This window comes from Stomoxys calcitrans, chromosome 5 (assembly GCF_963082655.1).
Source record: "Stomoxys calcitrans chromosome 5, idStoCalc2.1, whole genome shotgun sequence".
Classification (NCBI taxonomy): Eukaryota; Metazoa; Arthropoda; class Insecta; order Diptera; family Muscidae; genus Stomoxys; species Stomoxys calcitrans.
The window spans coordinates 136,533,680-136,553,754 of record NC_081556.1 but is presented as its reverse complement, the minus strand read 5'-3'; the positions used below and the strand labels follow the sequence as shown (position 1 = coordinate 136,553,754).

The 20,075-nt window shown below is 34.0% G+C and overlaps 1 protein-coding gene across 3 annotated transcripts in view; it reads left to right on the top strand.

The window, feature by feature from the left end:
• Positions 1 to 20,075, top strand: part of LOC106092082 (protein GDAP2 homolog) — a 258,895-nt gene that overhangs the window by 225,880 nt on the left and 12,940 nt on the right. Inside the window, exon 1 of one of the 3 annotated variants that reach the window (XM_013247451.2) lies at positions 5,936 to 7,194. The exons of the other annotated variants lie outside the window; for them this stretch is intronic. Within the exon in view, the coding sequence (XP_013102905.2) occupies positions 7,076 to 7,194 (119 nt within the window). The 5' untranslated portion in view covers positions 5,936 to 7,075. Of the gene's footprint in view, positions 1 to 5,935; positions 7,195 to 20,075 lie in introns of those variants that run through there. 3 annotated transcript variants of the gene reach the window in all.

Genomic DNA, 20,075 nt, shown 5'->3' with positions numbered 1-20,075 from the left:
CATGAGCCACCCAAAATGCAATGGAAAAATTTCATACTGCGTCATTTTGTGTTCATTAGATACCATATGGTCGCAATAAGAGAAGAAAAATGATGCTAGACAATTTTTTATTTTTAATTTAAAATGCTTTGAATGGCAACGCAATAACTGATGCGATGAATGTATTTTAAACTCAAACAATTTTCATATTTAACGATGGAACTTGCCCGGTCTAGTCTCTTAGACAGTTTTATCAAACTCAAACTTTGTAAAATTTGTATTATGATGAAAATTTAGAGGAAATCTAATGCTTAAGGGAACCAGGAACCAAGAAAAAAGCCGGTCTTCTCTTTTGGACGATTTTTAAATTTTTGTGGAGCAAGTCGTCTTTAAGATGCTTGTAAAGCAACTCGCCTTTAAGACGCTTTTGGAGCAACTCGTCTTTAAGACGCTTGTGGTGCAAGTCGTCTTTAAAACGCTTGTGGTGCAAGTCGTCTTTAAGACGCTTGTGGAGCAAGTCGTCTTTAAGACGCTTAAGACTCGCCTTTAAGAGCCCTGTTCAAATTCAGATGTTGTGCTTTACAACCTACTCTAAGTGATGTTGTGCTTTACAACCTACTACTCTACTTATGATATAGGTTAACAAAACTTCTAGAAAATGGTTTTCGTTGCAAATTTTATGGCATAGGGTGACGAAACTTTTCGTGGGCCAACGCAAAAAGTCCTGACTGTAGCGCCTTGTGAGTAAAGTTAAAGCTGACCCAACTTCATTTTATAGAGGGCGCAGAAGTGGCGGCTGAGCTAATTCTTCTTGAGCCACCTTACAACTACAAAAATTTCATCGAAATACAAATTTCATATTAATATGAACGATGTAAACTGTTAGAAAACCCCTAGTCAACATTTTTACTTTAAAATTGGAAAAACAAAAAAAAATCTTATAATTCAATTTTCAAAGATAAGAAAAAGTATTGCATTTTTCAATAAACAAAAATTTTGTTGCAATTTCAGGAAAATTTGTTGTAGGTTTAAACTTAAATTATTCTTAAACTAATTAAATTCCCATATAAAATCCATTTATATATGGTGAAATTAATAAAATACAGACTCTAATAAAAAACATTGTTGCTCTGTGTTATCATATAAGGGACACATTGAGACACAAAGAAAGTCAACTATGGCAAAAAATAAGTCGTTTAACTTATTAAGTTAACCGTAGCAAATAGAATAACAACAAATTAAGAAAGAGAGAGAAAGAGAAGGAGATAAATTTATGTTGCAACTATCTTCATTGCTATCCACCAGCAACGGCTCTCTTCCCATACTAATGCATGTTCATTATTATCCATTATGGAATAGAGAGTAAAAGAGTGATGGAGAGTATAAAAAACACATGCAACAACTATATAACGGAGCTGCGCTGTAAGTGGTGATAATTCTACGTTTTGACATATTTCACCACACTATAATCTTATAACACATAGTAGTATCTCACCACACTGGAATCTGCCAATACACTGAAATTTCTCAACACAATTTTATCTGATTGCAAAGGAGATGATTTGAAGAAAGCAAACTAAAAAAATAAAATAAAATTAAAATAAAATAAAATAAAATAAAATAAAATAAAATAAAAAAAAAAATAAATGAAAATAAAATAAAATAAAATGAAATAAAAAAATAAAATTTTAAATTAAATAAAATGAAATAAAATAAAAAAATATTAAATTAAAAAACTAAAATAAAATAAAATAAAAATAAAATAATATAAAATAAAATAAAATAAAATAAAATAAAATAAAATAAAATAAAATAAAATAAAATAAAATAAAATAAAATAAAATAAAATAAAATAAAATAAAATAAAATAAAATAAAATAAAATAAAATAAAATAAAATAAAATAAAATAAAATAAAATAAAATAAAATAAAATAAAATAAAATAAAATAAAATAAAATAAAGTAAAATAAAATAAAAAAATTAAATTTTAAATAAAATAAAATGAAAAAAAAAAATAAAAATAAAATACAACAAAATAAAATAAAATAAAAAAAAATAAAATAAAATAAAATAAAATGAAATAAAATAAAATATAATAAAATAAAATAAAATAAAATAAAATAAAATGAAATGAAATGAAATGAAATGAAATGAAATGAAATGAAATGAAATGAAATGAAATGAAATGAAATGAAATGAAATGAAATGAAATGAAATGAAATGAAATGAAATGAAATGAAATGAAATGAAATGAAATGAAATGAAATGAAATGAAATGAAATGAAATGAAATGAAATGAAATGAAATGAAATGAAATGAAATGAAATGAAATGAAATGAAATGAAATGAAATGAAATGAAATGAAATGAAATGAAATGAAATGGAATGAAATGGAATGAAATGAAATGAAATGAAATGAAATGAAATTAAATGAAATGAAATGAAATGAAATGAAATGAAATGAAATGAAATGAAATGAAATGAAATGAAATGAAATAAAATAAAATAAAATAAAATAAAATAAAATAAAATAAAATAAAATAAAATAAAATAAAATAAAATAAAATAAAATAAAATAAAATGAAATGATATAAAATGAAATAAAATTAATTTAAATGAAATGGAATGAATTACATGAAATGAAATTACATGAAATGAAGTGACGTGAAATTACATTAAATGGAATAAAATGAAATGAAATGACAAATACAAATGAAATGAACTAAAAGAAATGGAATGAAATGAACGAATTGAAAAATGAAATGAAATGTAATAAAATGAAGTGAAATGAAGTGGAATGAAATGAAATGGAATGGAATGAAATTAAATGAAATGAAATGAAATGAAATGAAATGAATTGAAATGAAATGAAATGAAATGAAATGAAATGAAATAAAATAAAATAAAATAAAATAAAATAAAATAAAATAAAATAAAATAAAATAAAATAAAATAAAATAAAATAAAATAAAATAAAATAAAATAAAATAAAATAAAATAAAATAAAATAAAATAAAATAAAATAAAATAAAATAAAATAAAATAAAATAAAATAAAATAAAATAAAATAAAATAAAATGAAATGATATGATATGATATGATATGAAATGAAATGAAATTAAATGAAATGAAATGAAATGAAATGAAATGAAATGATATGAAATGATATGAAATGATATGAAATGATATGAAATGATATGAAATGATATGAAATGATATGAAATGATATGAAATGATATGAAATGATATGAAATGATATGAAATGATATGAAATGATATGAAATGATATGAAATGATATGAAATGATATGAAATGATATGAAATGATATGAAATGATATGAAATGATATGAAATGATATGAAATGATATGAAATGATATGAAATGATATGAAATGATATGAAATGAAATGAAATGATATGATATGAAATGAAACGAATGAAATTTATGAGATTTATGAAATGAATGAAATGAATAAAATGAATGAAATTAATAAAATGAATGAAATGAATAAAATGAATGAAATGAAATCAAATGAAAGCAAATGAAATCAAATAATCAAATGAAATCAAATGAAAAATGAAATGAAAAGAAAAGAAATGACATGAATGAAATGGAATAAAATGAAATCTGTATCTAAATCTGATTGATCCGATTTTGATGAGAATTTTAACACATATTGGGATGTTAAATAGTAAATTTGTAAAAATCGGACCAAAGTTGTGACTTCTTCGTAATATTCCATATCTGATGAAAGTATGTAGCATATGGGAGCTGTATCTATATCTTATCCGGTTATGCCCGATCTGGACCATATTCGTAACAAATGCTGGGAGTCTCGAAACAACTCAAAGTTCCAAATTTCATTGAAGTCACGTAAAATATGCGCCTGTTAAAGGTTTAAGACCAAAATTGGCAAATCGATCTATATGGCAGCTATATCCAAATATGTTCCGGTCTAGACAATTTTTGGTTTGAATATCGAAGGGCCAAATAAAACCCACTGTTTTGAATATCAGCAAGATAGGGTAATAAATACGCCTGTTATAAATAGTTAGGACCCTAAATCGTCATATCAGTCTATATGGCAGCTACATCTAAATATGGTCCGATATACTCAATATTCGAGTCGGATGTCGAGACCCCTAGTGCAACTCACAGCAAAATCGGAGAATAAATACCATTTTATGTCCTTAAGAGCCGTAAACTAATGATCGGTCTCTATGGCAGCTATATCTAAATATAGCCCGTTCTGGACCATATTCGTGACAGACGTTGGGAGTCTTGGTGCAACTCAGTCTTCCAAATTTCCGCGAAGTCAGGTAAAAAATGCGCCTGTTAAAGGTCTAAGACCAAATTTGGCAGATCGGTTTTTATGGCAGCTATATATTCAAATATGTTCCGTTTCAAACCATTTTTGGTTCGAATATGGGCGAGCCTAATAAAACACACTATTCTAAATTTCAGCGATATCGGGTAATAAATACGCCTGTTATAGGCTTAAGGCCCTAAATCGGCATATCGGTCTATATGGCAGCTGTATGTAAATATGGTCCAATACACACCATATTCGGGTCGAATGTCAAGGACCCTAGTCCAACTCACTGCTTCCAATTTCAGCAAAATCGGAGAATAAATGCGCCTTTTATGGTCTTTAGACCCTAAAGTTGAAGATCGGTCTCTGTGGCGGCTATCTAAATATAGCCCGAACTGAACCATATTCGTGACAAATGTTGGGTGTCTCGGTACAACTAAGTGTTCCAAATTTCGGGGACCAAAATTGGAAGATCGTTTTATATGTAAGCTATATTCAAATATGTTCCGATCTGGACCATTTTTGATTTCGACATGGGCCGACCTAATAAAACTCACTATTTCAAATTTCAACGATATCGGGTAATAAATGGACCTGTTATGGCTTAAGACACTAAATCTGCAGATCGCTCTATATGACAGCTATATCCAAATATAGTCCGATTGGGCTCATTCAAGAACTTAACCTGCGTATAGAAGAAATACGAGTCTGTGTAAAATTTCAACTCAATATCGAAATTTTTAAAACTGTAGAGGGGTTACTAAAATTATTCTGGAGGTGCTCAGCTCACTCCCAGAGGCATTTCCAAGCTTATGACCCCCTATGAATCGATCTTCCAATTTGATTTTTGAGATATGGAAACTAAAATTTTCACCCGATTTGCTTAAAATTCGGTAGACTAAGCTCTACAAAACTCATATCAACTTTCTTCCCGAAAATACCATAAACAAACATTGACTCCTTATCCATATCACTTCTAGAGCCCTTAGAAGCCTAAAACCTAATAAACCATAAACTATCCCCCAAAATGACTCCTTGAGCCCCTAAAAATCCCTTACCATTGCCCGATTTGCTATTTTGACTCTCTATACAATTCCAATATAATCTAAATAAGTAGAAATTATGTGCAAATCCCGTGGATGGCATTGCTACCATGTTTTTACTTGTCCATATTTTAATCGAAATAACACTTTTTGCTTTATACAACACTGCTTCAAGCCGAGATAAATCACGCCAAACGCATTTATTGTGTTTTCTCAGCAATAACAAACCCCACACTAGTGTCTAGTCATTAGCAAAGCCAAGCCACTGACAGTCATTGTTACACATTCAGTTGGCATTTGCCAGCAGCAATCAACAATCTTTTAAATGAGAAAAAGAGCAGGATAAACTGGGAGAGAATTATATACAAAACCATCTGAGAGACTGAGACTGTTATTCATTGTAGGTTGAATATTTTTAATCACCACCATTCATTGTGCACTGAGCATGCCAGAGTAAAATGTATCTTCGATGAGCAACACAGAGAGCCAACCCTACATGATAGCCAATGCGTCTGTCCGTCGTCTCGCACAGCGGCTAGCAGGCAAACAGGCAATGAAATAACGACGACGCATTTCATAAGTTTCTTAACATGAACAGATGCCACAGTGAATTTAGTTGATGAAACGCTACGCCTGCAAACGGTTGCCTGAGATATACTCGACGTCCAATAACAAAATCGTGCCGTCGCCGTGACAAAAAGGAATACATCTAAAAGAGAAGAAATCAGAATTTGTGTAAAGAATTCAACAAAGAAAAAAAAAAAAAACAACAAGAATCGTTAAAGAACACATCACTTGTTTTTATTTAACAACAACAAAACAAAAAGAAACGGGAAAAAGAACAAAGATAGAAATCAGTAACGAAAAAGAGCACAATTTTATATTTTCGGTCGTGTACACACAGAAATAACAAAGACTGTTGTAAAGCCGCCGACCAAACGACCCCTACGGAGTGTGTAAAGAATAAAAAAAATAAAGAAAAAAATATAAACGGCAAAACAAAAAAAGCAAGAAAATTTAAACACAAGAAAGAGCTTAATTATTTTTTAAATACCTATATAGCATAACACAATATATTTCTATATATATATGTTTATACTCATTGAAAGTGAATTAATTATTTCCTCAAAAACGTAAAGAAGCATAAATAAATAAACACGAACGAAGCCGCAAAATAAAAACTGCGAAAATATTACGAAACTTGAGCAAAACCTGAAGAAAAAACTACGCTACGCTGTTCATACATAAAAATAAACGGCGATTTATTTGACGTTATTCTTGCAAAAATTTGGAAAGTGTAAAAATCTTTGGTCAAATAAACAAGCTGTACTTAAAACGGCTAATAAAACCATTTGAAAAAGTGCATTAAACCAAACAACATATCTATCCAGCAAAGGCGAAAAAATCAATACGTAAAACCACAACAACAACGTACCAAGTAAAGCGGCAGCAACAACAACAACTACCGTACACCTGCTACCCACCTTCTGCTTCTTCTTATTCCGTTTACTCCCTCACTTGTTATTCTTGAATTAAGAAAAGCTCCCTCCTGTCTGCCCACCCCACACTCCTACTTTTGGCAGGCTACCACAGAAAACAAAACTCCCCACCCCCTTTTCCCACACATACACACACACACAACAAACACAAAAAGAAGCAGAGACCAAACTTTAAACATTACCGTCACTCTGTTGGTGAAATTGATTGAATCCCCCCACAACAAAAGTGAACCGAAGATTATGACAATGGTTGAAGGCATGACTTCCATTGAATTGGGTACGATACCCTCACAGGATACAACGATAGGTGTCAACGGCGATGTTATGCCCGAAGAGGTTATGGAGACGCCAGAAGAAAGGTCAGTGATTGATTGTGCTCCACTTACTTAGTGGCTAGCGGGGCGCCAGAGGCCAACAGAAAATTTTGTTCGAATGTGTGTTGGTGTTCACATACCATACATTTATATAAATTATTTGTACATAAAATCTCATATGTATACACATAACAACAATGCTAAATACATAACTATTGCCGTATGAACTAGTTGAAAATGACAAAAAGTGTGGCCAATGTAGCGGTTAGACAAAACAAAAGAAAATATAGAGAAGCAGACGGAAAACTACCATTTTAGTGGATAAAGTACAATGTATTTTACTTGCAAATACTTCAATAAGGTTTTCTATAGGACAATTGTAATTCAAGCTGGCTGAACAAGTTTTTCCTGGGGGAAAATCGTAATTCAGCCAGGCTGAATAAGTTTGTCGTTAGGGTAATCGTAGATCAGCCTGGCTGAATGAGTTTTTTTCTTTGGGGAAAATCGTGATTCAGACTGACTGAATAAGTTTCTTCTTTGGGAAAATCGTAATTCAGACCGGCTGAATAAAGTTTTTATTTAGGAAAATCGTAATTCAGCCTGGCTGAATATGATTTTTCCTTAGGGAAATCGTAATTCAGCCTGGCTGAATATGATTTTTCCTTAGGGAAATCGTAATTCAGCCTGGGAGAATAGGTTTTTCTTTAGGAAAATTGTAATTCAGCCTGGGTGAATATGGGTTTTCTTTAGGGAAATCGTAATTCAGCCTGGCTGAATCAGGTTTTTTTAGGAAAATCGTAATTCAGCATAGCTGAATAAGGTTTTTCTTTAGGAAAATCGTAATTCAGCCTGGCTGAATAAGATTTTTGAGGAGAATCGTAATTCAGACTGGTTGGAAAAGGTTTTTCTTGACGAAAATCGTAACTCAACCTGGCTGAATAAGGGGTTTCTTTAGGAAAATCGTAATTCAGCTTGGCTGAATAAGATTTATCTTTAAGAAAATCTCAAATCAGTCTGGCTGAATAAGATTTTTCTGTAGGAAAATCGTAATTCAGCCTGGCTGAATAAAGTTTTCCATAGGAAAATGGTAATTCAGCTTGGCTGAATAAAGTTTTCTATAGGAAAATCGTAATTCAGCCTGGCTGAATAAGGTTTTCTATAGGACAATCGGAATTCAGCCTAGTTGAATAATGGTTTTCTTTAGGAAAATAGTAATTCAACCTGGCTGAATTAGGGTTTTCGTTAGGAAAATCTCAGTCTGGCTTAATGCAGCCCCTATTTTACCTTCCCGAACTAAATTTTGGATTTAGAATTTCTCTGTCAGTCTTACTGAATTAATGTTTTGTTTTTTAAATCCTCATGCTGCTAATTTAGCTTCCTAAAGATACTTTCATTACTTGTAGCTGATTTATATCTTTATTAAATTAAAGTTTTTCAATTTACACCTATTTGACAACATTGCCATAGGGCAAATGTTTGTAAAATGCCCACTCCTGGCTCATAGCTCATTGACAATGGCAAAATTGTTAAACTAAACTAAACTGAGTTCGTGTTTGACTACAAAAGACACAAATCTCTTAGGCCCAGAACATCCAAAGGCATGACATGTTGAGGTTTTATAATTTTGTTTTTTTTTTTTTGATGTTTTCCACTATTCAGCTCGTACGCTCTCAATGGAGAATCAACCATGGCACACGACCGGTGGTTACTTGCAAAGTTTACCTACCATTCTACCACCCCATCGTCTGTATAACACGAAAAGTACTCAGTCAGTGTAATTTTACTTGGATTGTGTGAAAATCGTAACGTTTCATTTGGTATTCTTGTACACATTCTCATTATCCATACATATTGAGGACCCTTTAATGTAGGTTAGTTAGTGGGTGGCATAATGGGCGAAAATATTTCTCTAGGCCTAGGTTCAAATACAATTGATTTTAATTTTTTAACCACCCCACGACCCACCATATGCGCTCATCATTATCAACATCATCATCAGCAAAGTTTTTCAAAGCCACATACACTCAGGACATAGTTATACTAGAAAACATTCAGCCAGGCTGAATTGAAGGTTTTCTATAAAAAAAAAAAACCTTATTCAGCCAGGCTGAATTGAAGTTTTTCCATAGAAAACCTTATTCAGCCAGGCTGAATTGAAGTTTTTCTATAGAAAACCTTATTCAGCCAGGCTGAATTGAAGTTTTTCTGTGAAAAACCTTATTCAGCCAGGCTGAATTGAAGTTTTTCTGTGAAAAACCTTATTTTTCTATAGAAAACCTTATTCAGCCAGGCTGAATTGAAGTTTTTCTATAGAAAACCTTATTCAGCCAGGCTGAATTGAAGTTTTTCTATAGAAAACCTTATTCAGCCAGGCTGAATTGAAGTTTTTCTATAGAAAACCTTATTCAGCCAGGCTGAATTGAAGTTTTTCTATAGAAAACCTTATTCAGCCAGGCTGAATTGAAGTTTTTCTATAGAAAACCTTATTCAGCCAGGCTGAATTGAAGTTTTTCTATAGAAAACCTTATTCAGCCAGGCTGAATTGAAGTTTTTCTATAGAAAACCTTATTCAGCCAGGCTGAATTGAAGTTTTTCTATAGAAAACCTTATTCAGCCAGGCTGAATTGAAGTTTTTCTATAGAAAACCTTATTCAGCCAGGCTGAATTGAAGTTTTTCTATAGAAAACCTTATTCAGCCAGGCTGAATTGAAGTTTTTCTATAGAAAACCTTATTCAGCCAGGCTGAATTGAAGTTTTTCTATAGAAAACCTTATTCAGCCAGGCTGAATTGAAGTTTTTCTATAGAAAACCTTATTCAGCCAGGCTGAATTGAAGTTTTTCTATAGAAAACCTTATTCAGCCAGGCTGAATTGAAGTTTTTCTATAGAAAACCTTATTCAGCCAGGCTGAATTGAAGTTTTTCTATAGAAAACCTTATTCAGCCAGGCTGAATTGAAGTTTTTCTATAGAAAACCTTATTCAGCCAGGCTGAATTGAAGTTTTTCTATAGAAAACCTTATTCAGCCAGGCTGAATTGAAGTTTTTCTATAGAAAACCTTATTCAGCCAGGCTAAATTTTGATTCTTCTGTAGGAATTTTTATTCAGCCATGCCGATTGAATTTTTTCTATAGAAAATTTCATTGATTTTATTTTCTGTTAAATAGGTTAGTATAACAAATTTCTCCAAATGTAGGCACGTGTTTTCAACATACTTTCCGAAGAAAAAGATTAAAAAAGACAATTTCTAAATTCCTAGGGTATAGAACTCATGTTTGCTCTTTAGTCAGAGGACTTGCTGTTTATGTATGTTAGTGGGGGGAGCGAGAAGGTGTTGAAAAAATTGCAATGTAAATAACCCAACTGTAATCGTATGGTGTTCAAGGTATTTTTAGTGATTGCCGTTTTTGTTGTTGCTTCCGAATGGTATTTCATATGAGGCTTTCTGTCGTATTAAGGACTGTGACGTCATTGACACTAATTTATAATTTATCACATTGACATCATTGTTGGATTATTTAGCCTTCGTTGGCCGCCTATGACGGTCTTCTACGAAGGATTTTTTCCTTATTTTTGCTCCTTTCAACTAAATCAGATGTGATGATAAAAATGTTGTTGTTGCTGATTCGTTGGCAATCCTTTCCATTGTTCTTTTTTTCATATTAAATTAATAAACAAAAATTTATAATGATATGTCACGAAAATTCAGTGGATTTATTTCATGTGATAAACATGTAGTGAAAGTCATTTGCAAGATCCACGCTTATAAATGCCAAACAAAGGCAAATGACTACCCAATTGAGTTGTTTCACCTTGTCATGACTTTAAGTCTTCTTTCATTCATTCGAATACTTATTTTCCAATGTAACCCCTGTATACTCGTACTCGTACATTGTAGTATTCCATATGTGCATTTTCCCCATGTAAGATTACGATGTGACTTTTGACAATGTTGTTTTGTTATTGTTATTCCGCTGTAATGGGCCATGATAATCTAAATTGGATTTTTAAAGAAATTAAATTTAGGAAAAAAACTCAAAAAAACATGACTTCACGAAAAGGTTGTGAGAAAACATTTTTTATAGTTGTTCTGTTTATATGAAATGCCACGAAGCGCAATTTTTTCCGCAAAAAATGGTTAGGAAATGTTTTCTATAAAAATTTTTCCATAAAAAATTGGTGGCGAATTTAAAAAAAAAAAAATTGGTAGCGAATTTTTCCTATGAAAAATATTGTAGCGAAATTTTCTCTGTAAAAAATTTGCTATCTTAATTTTTTCTATGAAAACTTTGGTAGCAAAACTTTTTCTATAAAAAAATTAGGTAACAAAATTTTTTCTATGAAAAATTTGGTACCATCATTTTTTCTATAAAAAAATCTTCACGTAAAGTTTGTGGGAAAAAATTGTTTTTATAGTTGTTCTGTTTATATGAAAAGGCACGAAGCGTAATTTTTTCCACAAAAAAAAAATTGTGAAGATTTTTTTTCTGTAAAAAATTTGACTCGAAATTGTTTTGTATAACAAATTTGGGAGCAATAATTATTCTATAAAAGATTTGGTACGAAATTTTTTCTATAAAAAATTTGGTTGCGAATTTTTTCTATAAAAAAATTTGGAACGAATTTTTTTTATAAAAAAATTTAGTACGAATTTTTTTTGTATAAAAATTTGGTAACTAACATTTTTCTAAAACAAATTCTATAACAAATTTGGTACCGAAATTTTTTCCATTGGTTTGGGAAATTTTTTCTTTAAAAATTAGTCTAGTACCGAAATTTTTTCTATACAAAAAATTTTCTCGACATTTTTTCTATAAAAAAATTGTCTCGAAATTTTTTCAAAAAAAATTGTCTGGAAATTTTTGCTATGAAAAATTTGATTCGAAATTTTAAAAACAGTAATCTCCAAATATATTCCTAAAATTTTTTTTTCGCCTCTTAAAAATTATGTTTTCTAAAAAATTTCTCGTATCAGGTGTCTTCTACAAAAAAATTTCCCTCCAAAAATTTCCTTTACTTCCTTTATACAAAAATTTTGTCTCTAAATTTTTTCTAAAAAGAAATTTGACTCGAAATTTTTTCTATAAAAAACTTGGCATTGAAATTTTTTTTGTATAAAATAATTTGGCTCGGGGGTTTTTCTATAAAAAAAAAGTTGGTATCGAAATTTTTTCAAAAAAACAAAAAAAAACTTCCAAAATTCTTAATAAAATTTTTTTTATAATTTTCCCCTTCCCCAAGGGAAAGGATACTAAAACTACCCTTCCCCAAGAAAAAGCCCTCTTAAATCACCATTCCCCAAAGAAAACCATTCCTTAAAGAAAAGGGTATTAAGACCACCCTTCCCCAAAAGAAAGGCTACTAACACCACCCTTCGCAAAGGCAAAGGGTATTAAAACACCCTTCCCAAGGAGAAAGGCTACTAAAACCACCCTTCCCCAAGGAAAAGGGTACTAAAACCACTCTTCCCCAAAGGGAATGCATCTAAAATCACCATTCCTCAAAGAAAATGGTATTATGACCACTCTTCCTCAAAGAAACGGGTATTAAAACCAACCTTCCACAAAACAAGGGTACTAAAACCAAACTTCTCCAAGTGAAGGATATTAAAACCACCCTTTCCCAAGAGAAAGGATACTAAAACCACCCTACCCTAAGAGAAAGGGTACTAAAACCACCCTTCCCCAAGGGAAAGGATACTAAAACCATCCTTCCCCAAATGAAAGCGTACGAAAACCACAAATCAACGTTCCCCAAAGAAAAGGGTATTAAAACCACCCTTTCCAAAGGTAAAGGGTACTTAAATCACTCTTCTCCAAGGGAGAAGGTATCAAAACCACCCTTCCCCAAGGAAAATGCTTCTAAAATCACCATTCCCAAAGCAAATGGTATAATGACAACCCTTCCTCAAAGAAACTGGAATTTAAACCAACCTTCTACAACAGGGTACTAAAACCACCCTTCCCCAAGGGAAAGAATACTAAAACCACCCTTTTCCAAGGGAACGGTTGCTTAAACACTCTTCCCCAAGGGAAGAGGTACTAAAACCATCCTTCCCCAGGGGAAAGGGTAATGAAACCACCCATCCCCAAGGGAAAGGGTACTGAAACCACCCTTCCCCAAGGGAAAGGATACTAAAACCATCCTTCCCCAGGGGAAAGGGTACTGAAGCCACCCTTCCCCAAGGGAAGGGGTACTAAAAACACCCTTCCCCAAGGGAACGGGTGCTTAAAACCACCCTTCCCCAAGGGAACGGGTGCTTAAAACACTCTTCCCCAAGGGAAGGGGTACTAAAACCATCCTTCCCCAGGGGAAAGGGTACTTAAAACACCCTTCCCCAAGGGAAAGGATACTAAAACCATCCTTCCCCAGGGGAAAGGGTACTGAAACCACCCTTCCCCAAGGGAAAGGGTACTAAAAACACCCTTCCCCAAGGGAACAGGTGCTTAAAACACTCTTCCCCAAGGGAAGGGGTACTAAAATCTCCATTCTCCAGAGCAACGGGTATTTAAACCACCCTTCCCCAAGGGAAATGGTACTAAAACCACACTTCCTCAAGGAAAAGCCTTCTAAAATCTCCATTACCCAAAGAAACGGCTATTAAAACCAACCTTCCGAAAAATAAAGGGTACTAAAACCACCCTTCATCAAGGGAAAGGATTCTAAAACCACCCAAAGGGAAAGGATACTTAAACCACCCTTCCCCAAGGGAAAGGATTCTAAAATCATCTTTCGTGAAAGAAAAGAACACTTTTCCAAAATAAAGGTACTAAAATCCCCCTACCCCAAGGGAGAAGATACTAAAACCACCCTTCCCCAAGGGAAAGGGTACTAAAACTACCGTTCCCCAAGAAAGAGGGTACTAAATCCACCCTTTCCCCAGGAAAATTGTACCAAAATCGCCCTTCCCCAGTTAAACGGATACTAAAACCAACCTTCCCCCAAGAAAAGGCCAAGAAAACTAACCATTCCCAAGGAAAAGGGTTCTTAAAATACACTTCCCCAAGGAAAAGGGTTCTTAAAATACACTTGCCAAAGGAAAAGGGTACTAAAACGACCCTTGTCCAAGAAAAATAGTACTAAGTGTAAAGGGAAAGGGTACTACAACCACCCTTCCCAGTTAAAAGGGTACTAAAACCACCCTTCCTCTTCATTGGAAAACAGGAACAAGGTCCAGCTCTATCATCCGTTTTATACAAATGTTCCTTGGAAAATGCCTTATTTTTCTTGCTTCCATTAAAGCTATATTTCATTATTTTCGACTTACATTTGCCAAGAAAAGTCTACAATCGCCCCTCGCCCTCCCACTTGCCGACATTTAGTCCAAAGACTATTTGCTTAACAGCTCAAGGGGCATTTTCTTATTGTGTATCAATGTAATTGATCCATTATAGCAAACGTACTCGACTCATATTATTCATCTCTAGAATAAATATGAATCGAAGCGCGTTGCGAGTAACAATGAATTAAACGCCAGTTGTGTATATACACAAATGCATTATGTAAATGTTCCGTATTTGCGGTTGAATTTAAATAACTACAATTTATAATCCAAATACAATTCCATTCAAGTCAAGTCAAGTCGTCGTCGTCGTCGTCATCGTCATTGTCGTAGACTACATCTGGCTGGCTGACGGACTAACTAGTTCAATGGCGAAAATATCGCTTCAAGCATGATGTCATTAAGAAAGTTCAAGAGTCTTTGTTGGAATGATAGGAATTCATAAAAATATTGCCTGGACTATGAACAAATTTTTCGGTATTTAGGAAAGAACATTTTTTTATTTTCAGATTTGAGCTATTTTTTAAGAATTTTTCTTGTTGATCTACTGTTAAAAGTTAAAATATCAAATTAAATGCCAGATGTTCAAAAGTATAGAGAAAGAACATCTTCGAATGTAATTTGGTGACAAGAGATCTTCTTTGTATTTCCAATGAGAATTGTTGCAAGCAACAAAATTGAGTTAATGATACTTTTATCCTAGGCTAGACAACAGCCATAATTCCTAATAACATGCTGAGGCTTCGGCTACAGCATTTTAACTCTCTGGTCGTTCTATATATGCCTCGTAAAACATTAAAGTAATCGGCTGCGCGACAGTTAACAACTTTTTTATGTACCACCAATCAAATTGTTGTTGTAATCCCTCAGAAATTCAAATATGCTGTTCAATATTTGCACTGCTATCATGTTTTTAACAGTAGAGATTATTCATCAGAATAAAATTTGCACTCGCGATGTCACTGCTTTGGCTTTTGTAATTGAACTCTCTTGTGGGGTAATTTTGCTTTCGTTAAACATCGAATCCTACACAACATTTATGATAATTGTCAAAACAATCGGCTATGTGATGTAGTTTACAATTTGCCTATGGCTCTCCATACCACGATTGATCAATAGTTATTATTGTTGTTGCAGTACTTCAGCAATAAAAGTAAGTTGCTCTTAGTGTGAAATTCACCACTTGATATTTGCACTGTTCTCATAGTTTGCATAGCAGAGCAGTGGCAGAATGAACACCAAATGAGATTCTCTCAGAGAATGAGAATCACTATGGGAACTTATTTGTTATGTAGCAGTAATTGAACTCTCTGCTTGTCCTATCTATCCTCGTAAATAGCCAATACATCAAACTGTTAATGGTAACTCAAAGTAATCGACGAGAGCCGAGCTTATCAAAGCACGAGTGCAGAGCAATACAATAGTTATTCTTGTTGTTGTAGTGTCTGCAATGCAAATAAGCTGTGACACTCACACCTTGATAAGCTCTGCCCTCGTGCTTTGCATGGCAGAGCTTAGGCAGAATAAATATCAAAAAAGATTATCTATGATTCTCTTTGAGAGCAATAAGTTCGGCTGCAGCTATTGAACTCTCTAGTGGTTCGTGCTATCCCTCGTTAAACATCGAATCCATTACAAATTGTAACTGTCAAAGCAGTCGGCTGTGTTCACGACTTGCCGATGACTAAGCTTAGTACGATTTATCAATAATTATTGTTGTTGTTGCATTACCTCTCCAAATTAGCCGCTCTGAGTATGAAATGCACCACTTGATATTTGCACTGCTCTCATGTTTTGCATAAAAGGGCATGGATAGAATAGATAATAGATAATGGTAGATACCAAATGGGTTACAAGTGTTGCCAATCAAAATTTCAAGCTGTTGTAAAAGAATTGCCTACACTAATTTATGTTGAGATATTACCTTTGAATCGGAAGATATACATAAGTAGAAGAATATGCGTCTGGGAAGTGTTGGATGACCACAGCTTCTCTGATCATCGTTATATTAGTTTTAACCTTGGAGAAATTCTGCACCACTATCCCTTCTAGACTAGAAAAGGAAGTGGAAACTACGGAGGATATAGTAATAGTGGTCAAGCGGATCACGAAGGCCCCGAATGACTCGCTTGTGTCTGCATGCCCTAGTGCCAGGCCAAGGGGCAAACAGGGACCGCTATGATCTGATTGGTCTAAGGAAGGACTGCAGAAAACTCTTCAACAGAGCAAAAGCCACAAGAGCACCACAAGATTGGAACATCTATAAGGCTGAGCTAAGAAAATATAAGGGCGAGCTTAGAAAGGCTCAGAACAAATCCTGGGTAGAATTCTGCAGCTCCGTGGAGGATACATCTGAGGCCTCTAGGCTAAGGAAGATTCTGTTCTCGAGGCCTATAACGGTGGGGTATATTCAGAAGTCGAAGGATGTATGGACAATGTCTAGTAAGGAAACACTAGAACTACTCGTTGATACACATTTCCCGGGAAATTCTCCAACGGACAACGTGGCGCCAGAAGAGGTGGTCACTGATATGCATTCGTCGGAGGGCATTAGGGAAATTGTGTCTGAGCCAAAAATCCATTGGGCGATAAGAAGTTTCGATTCCTTTAAGTCGCCAGGCCATGATGATGTATCATCGCTTGAATTACAAGCTGTCTATGATAGACTGGTTTCCTGGCTTAGAGAGATATACTCTGCTTGTATAAAAATGTCATATATACCCGTGGGATGGAGGGACACGAAGGACATTTCCATTCCGAAGCAGGAATATCCTACCACACGAAGGCGAAAGATTTTCATCCTATTGGTCCGTCATTCTTTATGCTGAAGACTCTTGAGAGGTTGATAGAAACATATCTTAGGGCACAGATCCCTGGAGATCGCTTGTCGGGGCAGCAGCATACATATAGTAAAGGCAAATCCACTGAAACAGCTCTTCACGACCTAGTCGGCTACATAGAGGGTTCTCTCGCAATTGCCTTTAGCGGAAAGTTTCCCAGCACTTTAAGAGATATACTTCAGGAAGCTCCACGTGCAACAGCAAAGTGGGCTAGGAGATACAAGTTGCCTCCAGTGGAACCTGTCTTCTAAGGTAGAGAGAATGTCCCATTTACAGAAAGAGCAAAATACCTGGGTGTTTTGCTGGACAGTAAATTGACATTTCAATCCAACATTTTGGAAAGGGCAATAAGGGCAACTCCTGCCCTGTACACCTGCAAGAGAGCCATTGGCAAAAGTTGAGGGTTTAGACCGCGTGATATGCATTAGGTATATACTGCAGTTGTCAGACCTATAATGCTATATGGTGTTGTAGCCTGGTGGACGGCGCTTCAAAAGTCCACCCACTGTTCAATACTCAATCAAATCCAAAGGATGCCTTCTTTTTTGATAAAAATTACTTTACCACTATTCCTGATAGAACGACGATTGGCATAAATATCTTCTCCGACAGCCAGGCAGCCATTAAATCCCTGGAGAACGTATTTCTGAACACAAAAAACCGCCTTCGACTGTCACAAATCTCTCAACGAGATGGCTGAACAGTTCAAAATTCACTTGTTCTGGGTGCCGGGCCACAGAGATATCCCAGAGAATTCTAAAACGGACGAGCTTGCGAGTCTAAGAAGTACCTTACACACTCCAGGGACACTGGAATCTATGGGTACGCCTCTAGCGACATGTAAGCTAAGTTTTCAGAACCAGGCCCGAAGGGCAACGAATGATAGATGGTCACATAGAGGGGGCTGTGAGCATTCCAAAACTATGTGGCCTCATCTAGACTTGAAGAACTCTTTCGTTTTGCTGTTATTGGCTAGAATTGACGTCTCTGTCATTGTGTCCTTCATGACAGGTCACTGTCTAAACGGAAAACATGCTAACAGACTGAAGGTTGCCTGCAACGACTTTTGCAGAAGCTGTAGGGACATCGAGGAAGAAGAGACTATAGAACACCTTCTGTGTGTGTGTCCCTCACAAGCAGTTAGAAGGAGTTCCACTTTAAGTTCTCATTTCTTTGACAACCTGTCTGATTTAGCGGATGTGAATATTCGCAAGTTATTGGGCTTTTTAAAGCGATCTGGATGGTTCAACGGTAGGAACTAGAAGGCATCTTCGTTCTTCTGTTCCTGTGGTATCACAATGGACGAAAACGTCTAAGTGAGTCTGATGGCAGATTGCCACTTGAACCTAACCTAACCTAATTTATGTTGAGAAATAATTATTACTTTATTGATATTAAAATTAAAAACAATTTTTTTTTAAGAAAACTATCACTACAATTTCAACTCTTCTGATTTTCCATCACATATGTAAATGTATCTATTTTTATATAAGCAAAATGCAAATACAAACATTAGCTACTGTTTTAACTGCATTATGGCATGGTAGACTGCAGAGCAAATATTACGATTATTATTCATTACACTGATAATGAATGCTACTTTTTTATAAGGCGGTCATAAAAACGCGTTTATCGGGTAAATAAATACATACGTATTACAAAGGGGACATACAAACACACACACACACACACACACATCCATATGTGTATATCAAAATATATTTCACTTCCTAAGATAAGCATCTGTAGCAGTTCTCTTTCTTTTTTTGCTATACTCTTTAATCTATCCCTCACTTGACATCATCTCGGGGGAAGTTTGATAAGATAGCAGATGATGAAACTTTAATACGCGTGGACCTGTAACTTTTTTTTTGCTCTTAAAATTTTATTGTGGCCCAAAATCACTGCAGTATGGTAATCATAAAAGTTTAGCTGTATTAAATGGTCTTAAATATAAAATGGAATGAAACTTTAAGCAGCTGATGCCACAGACATGTCTTATTATTCCTTTTTTTTTTTTGGTACAGAGATAAAGATTTTAAGCTATAAAAGTGGAATTGTTATATAATTTGTTAAGGTGTTTGAATTTTTTAAATTATTGGGTTGCCCAAAAAGTAATTGCGGATTTTTTAAAAGAAAGTAAATACATTTTTAATAAAACTTAGAATGAACTTTAATCAAATATACTTTTTTTACACTTTTTTTTCTAAAGCAAGCTAAAAGTAACAGCTGACAACTGACAGAAGAAAGAATGCAATTACAGAGTCACAAGCTGTGAAAAAATTTGTCAACGCCGACTATATGAAAAATCCGCAATTACTTTTTGGGCAACCCAATATCGCATAGAAGCATAGAGGCAAAATATGTCAAACAAGTGAATCTCTTAACCCTGGAAAGTCATCCTTATCCATTTGGAGCAAAAATGAGAACCAAAATTCAGCATTTTTTTTTGATTAATTTTTTATTAACGAAACGAAACGAAAATGCATGCAACTTTTTTATTAAAAAAAAACATCAATTTATAATAAAACAAGTAAAAACGTGCTAAGTTCGGCCGTGTCGAACTTCGACGTCCAAAAATGACTTCGACGTCCTTTCTGATTCATTAAGTAAGATTTTGAAGGGTTTGCCTGACTGTGAAATCGCTGTTGCTGGACATCTCAATGTCCACAACTCCTCCGAAAAGTATGAACTTAATATACTTGCACCTCTTGGTAACTCCGATCATCGCATTAATTCAGCATCTTTTTCGTACTTTGCCATTCGCCCCGCTTCTTCTCCAGCCCTGAAGCGTACAATTTTCATT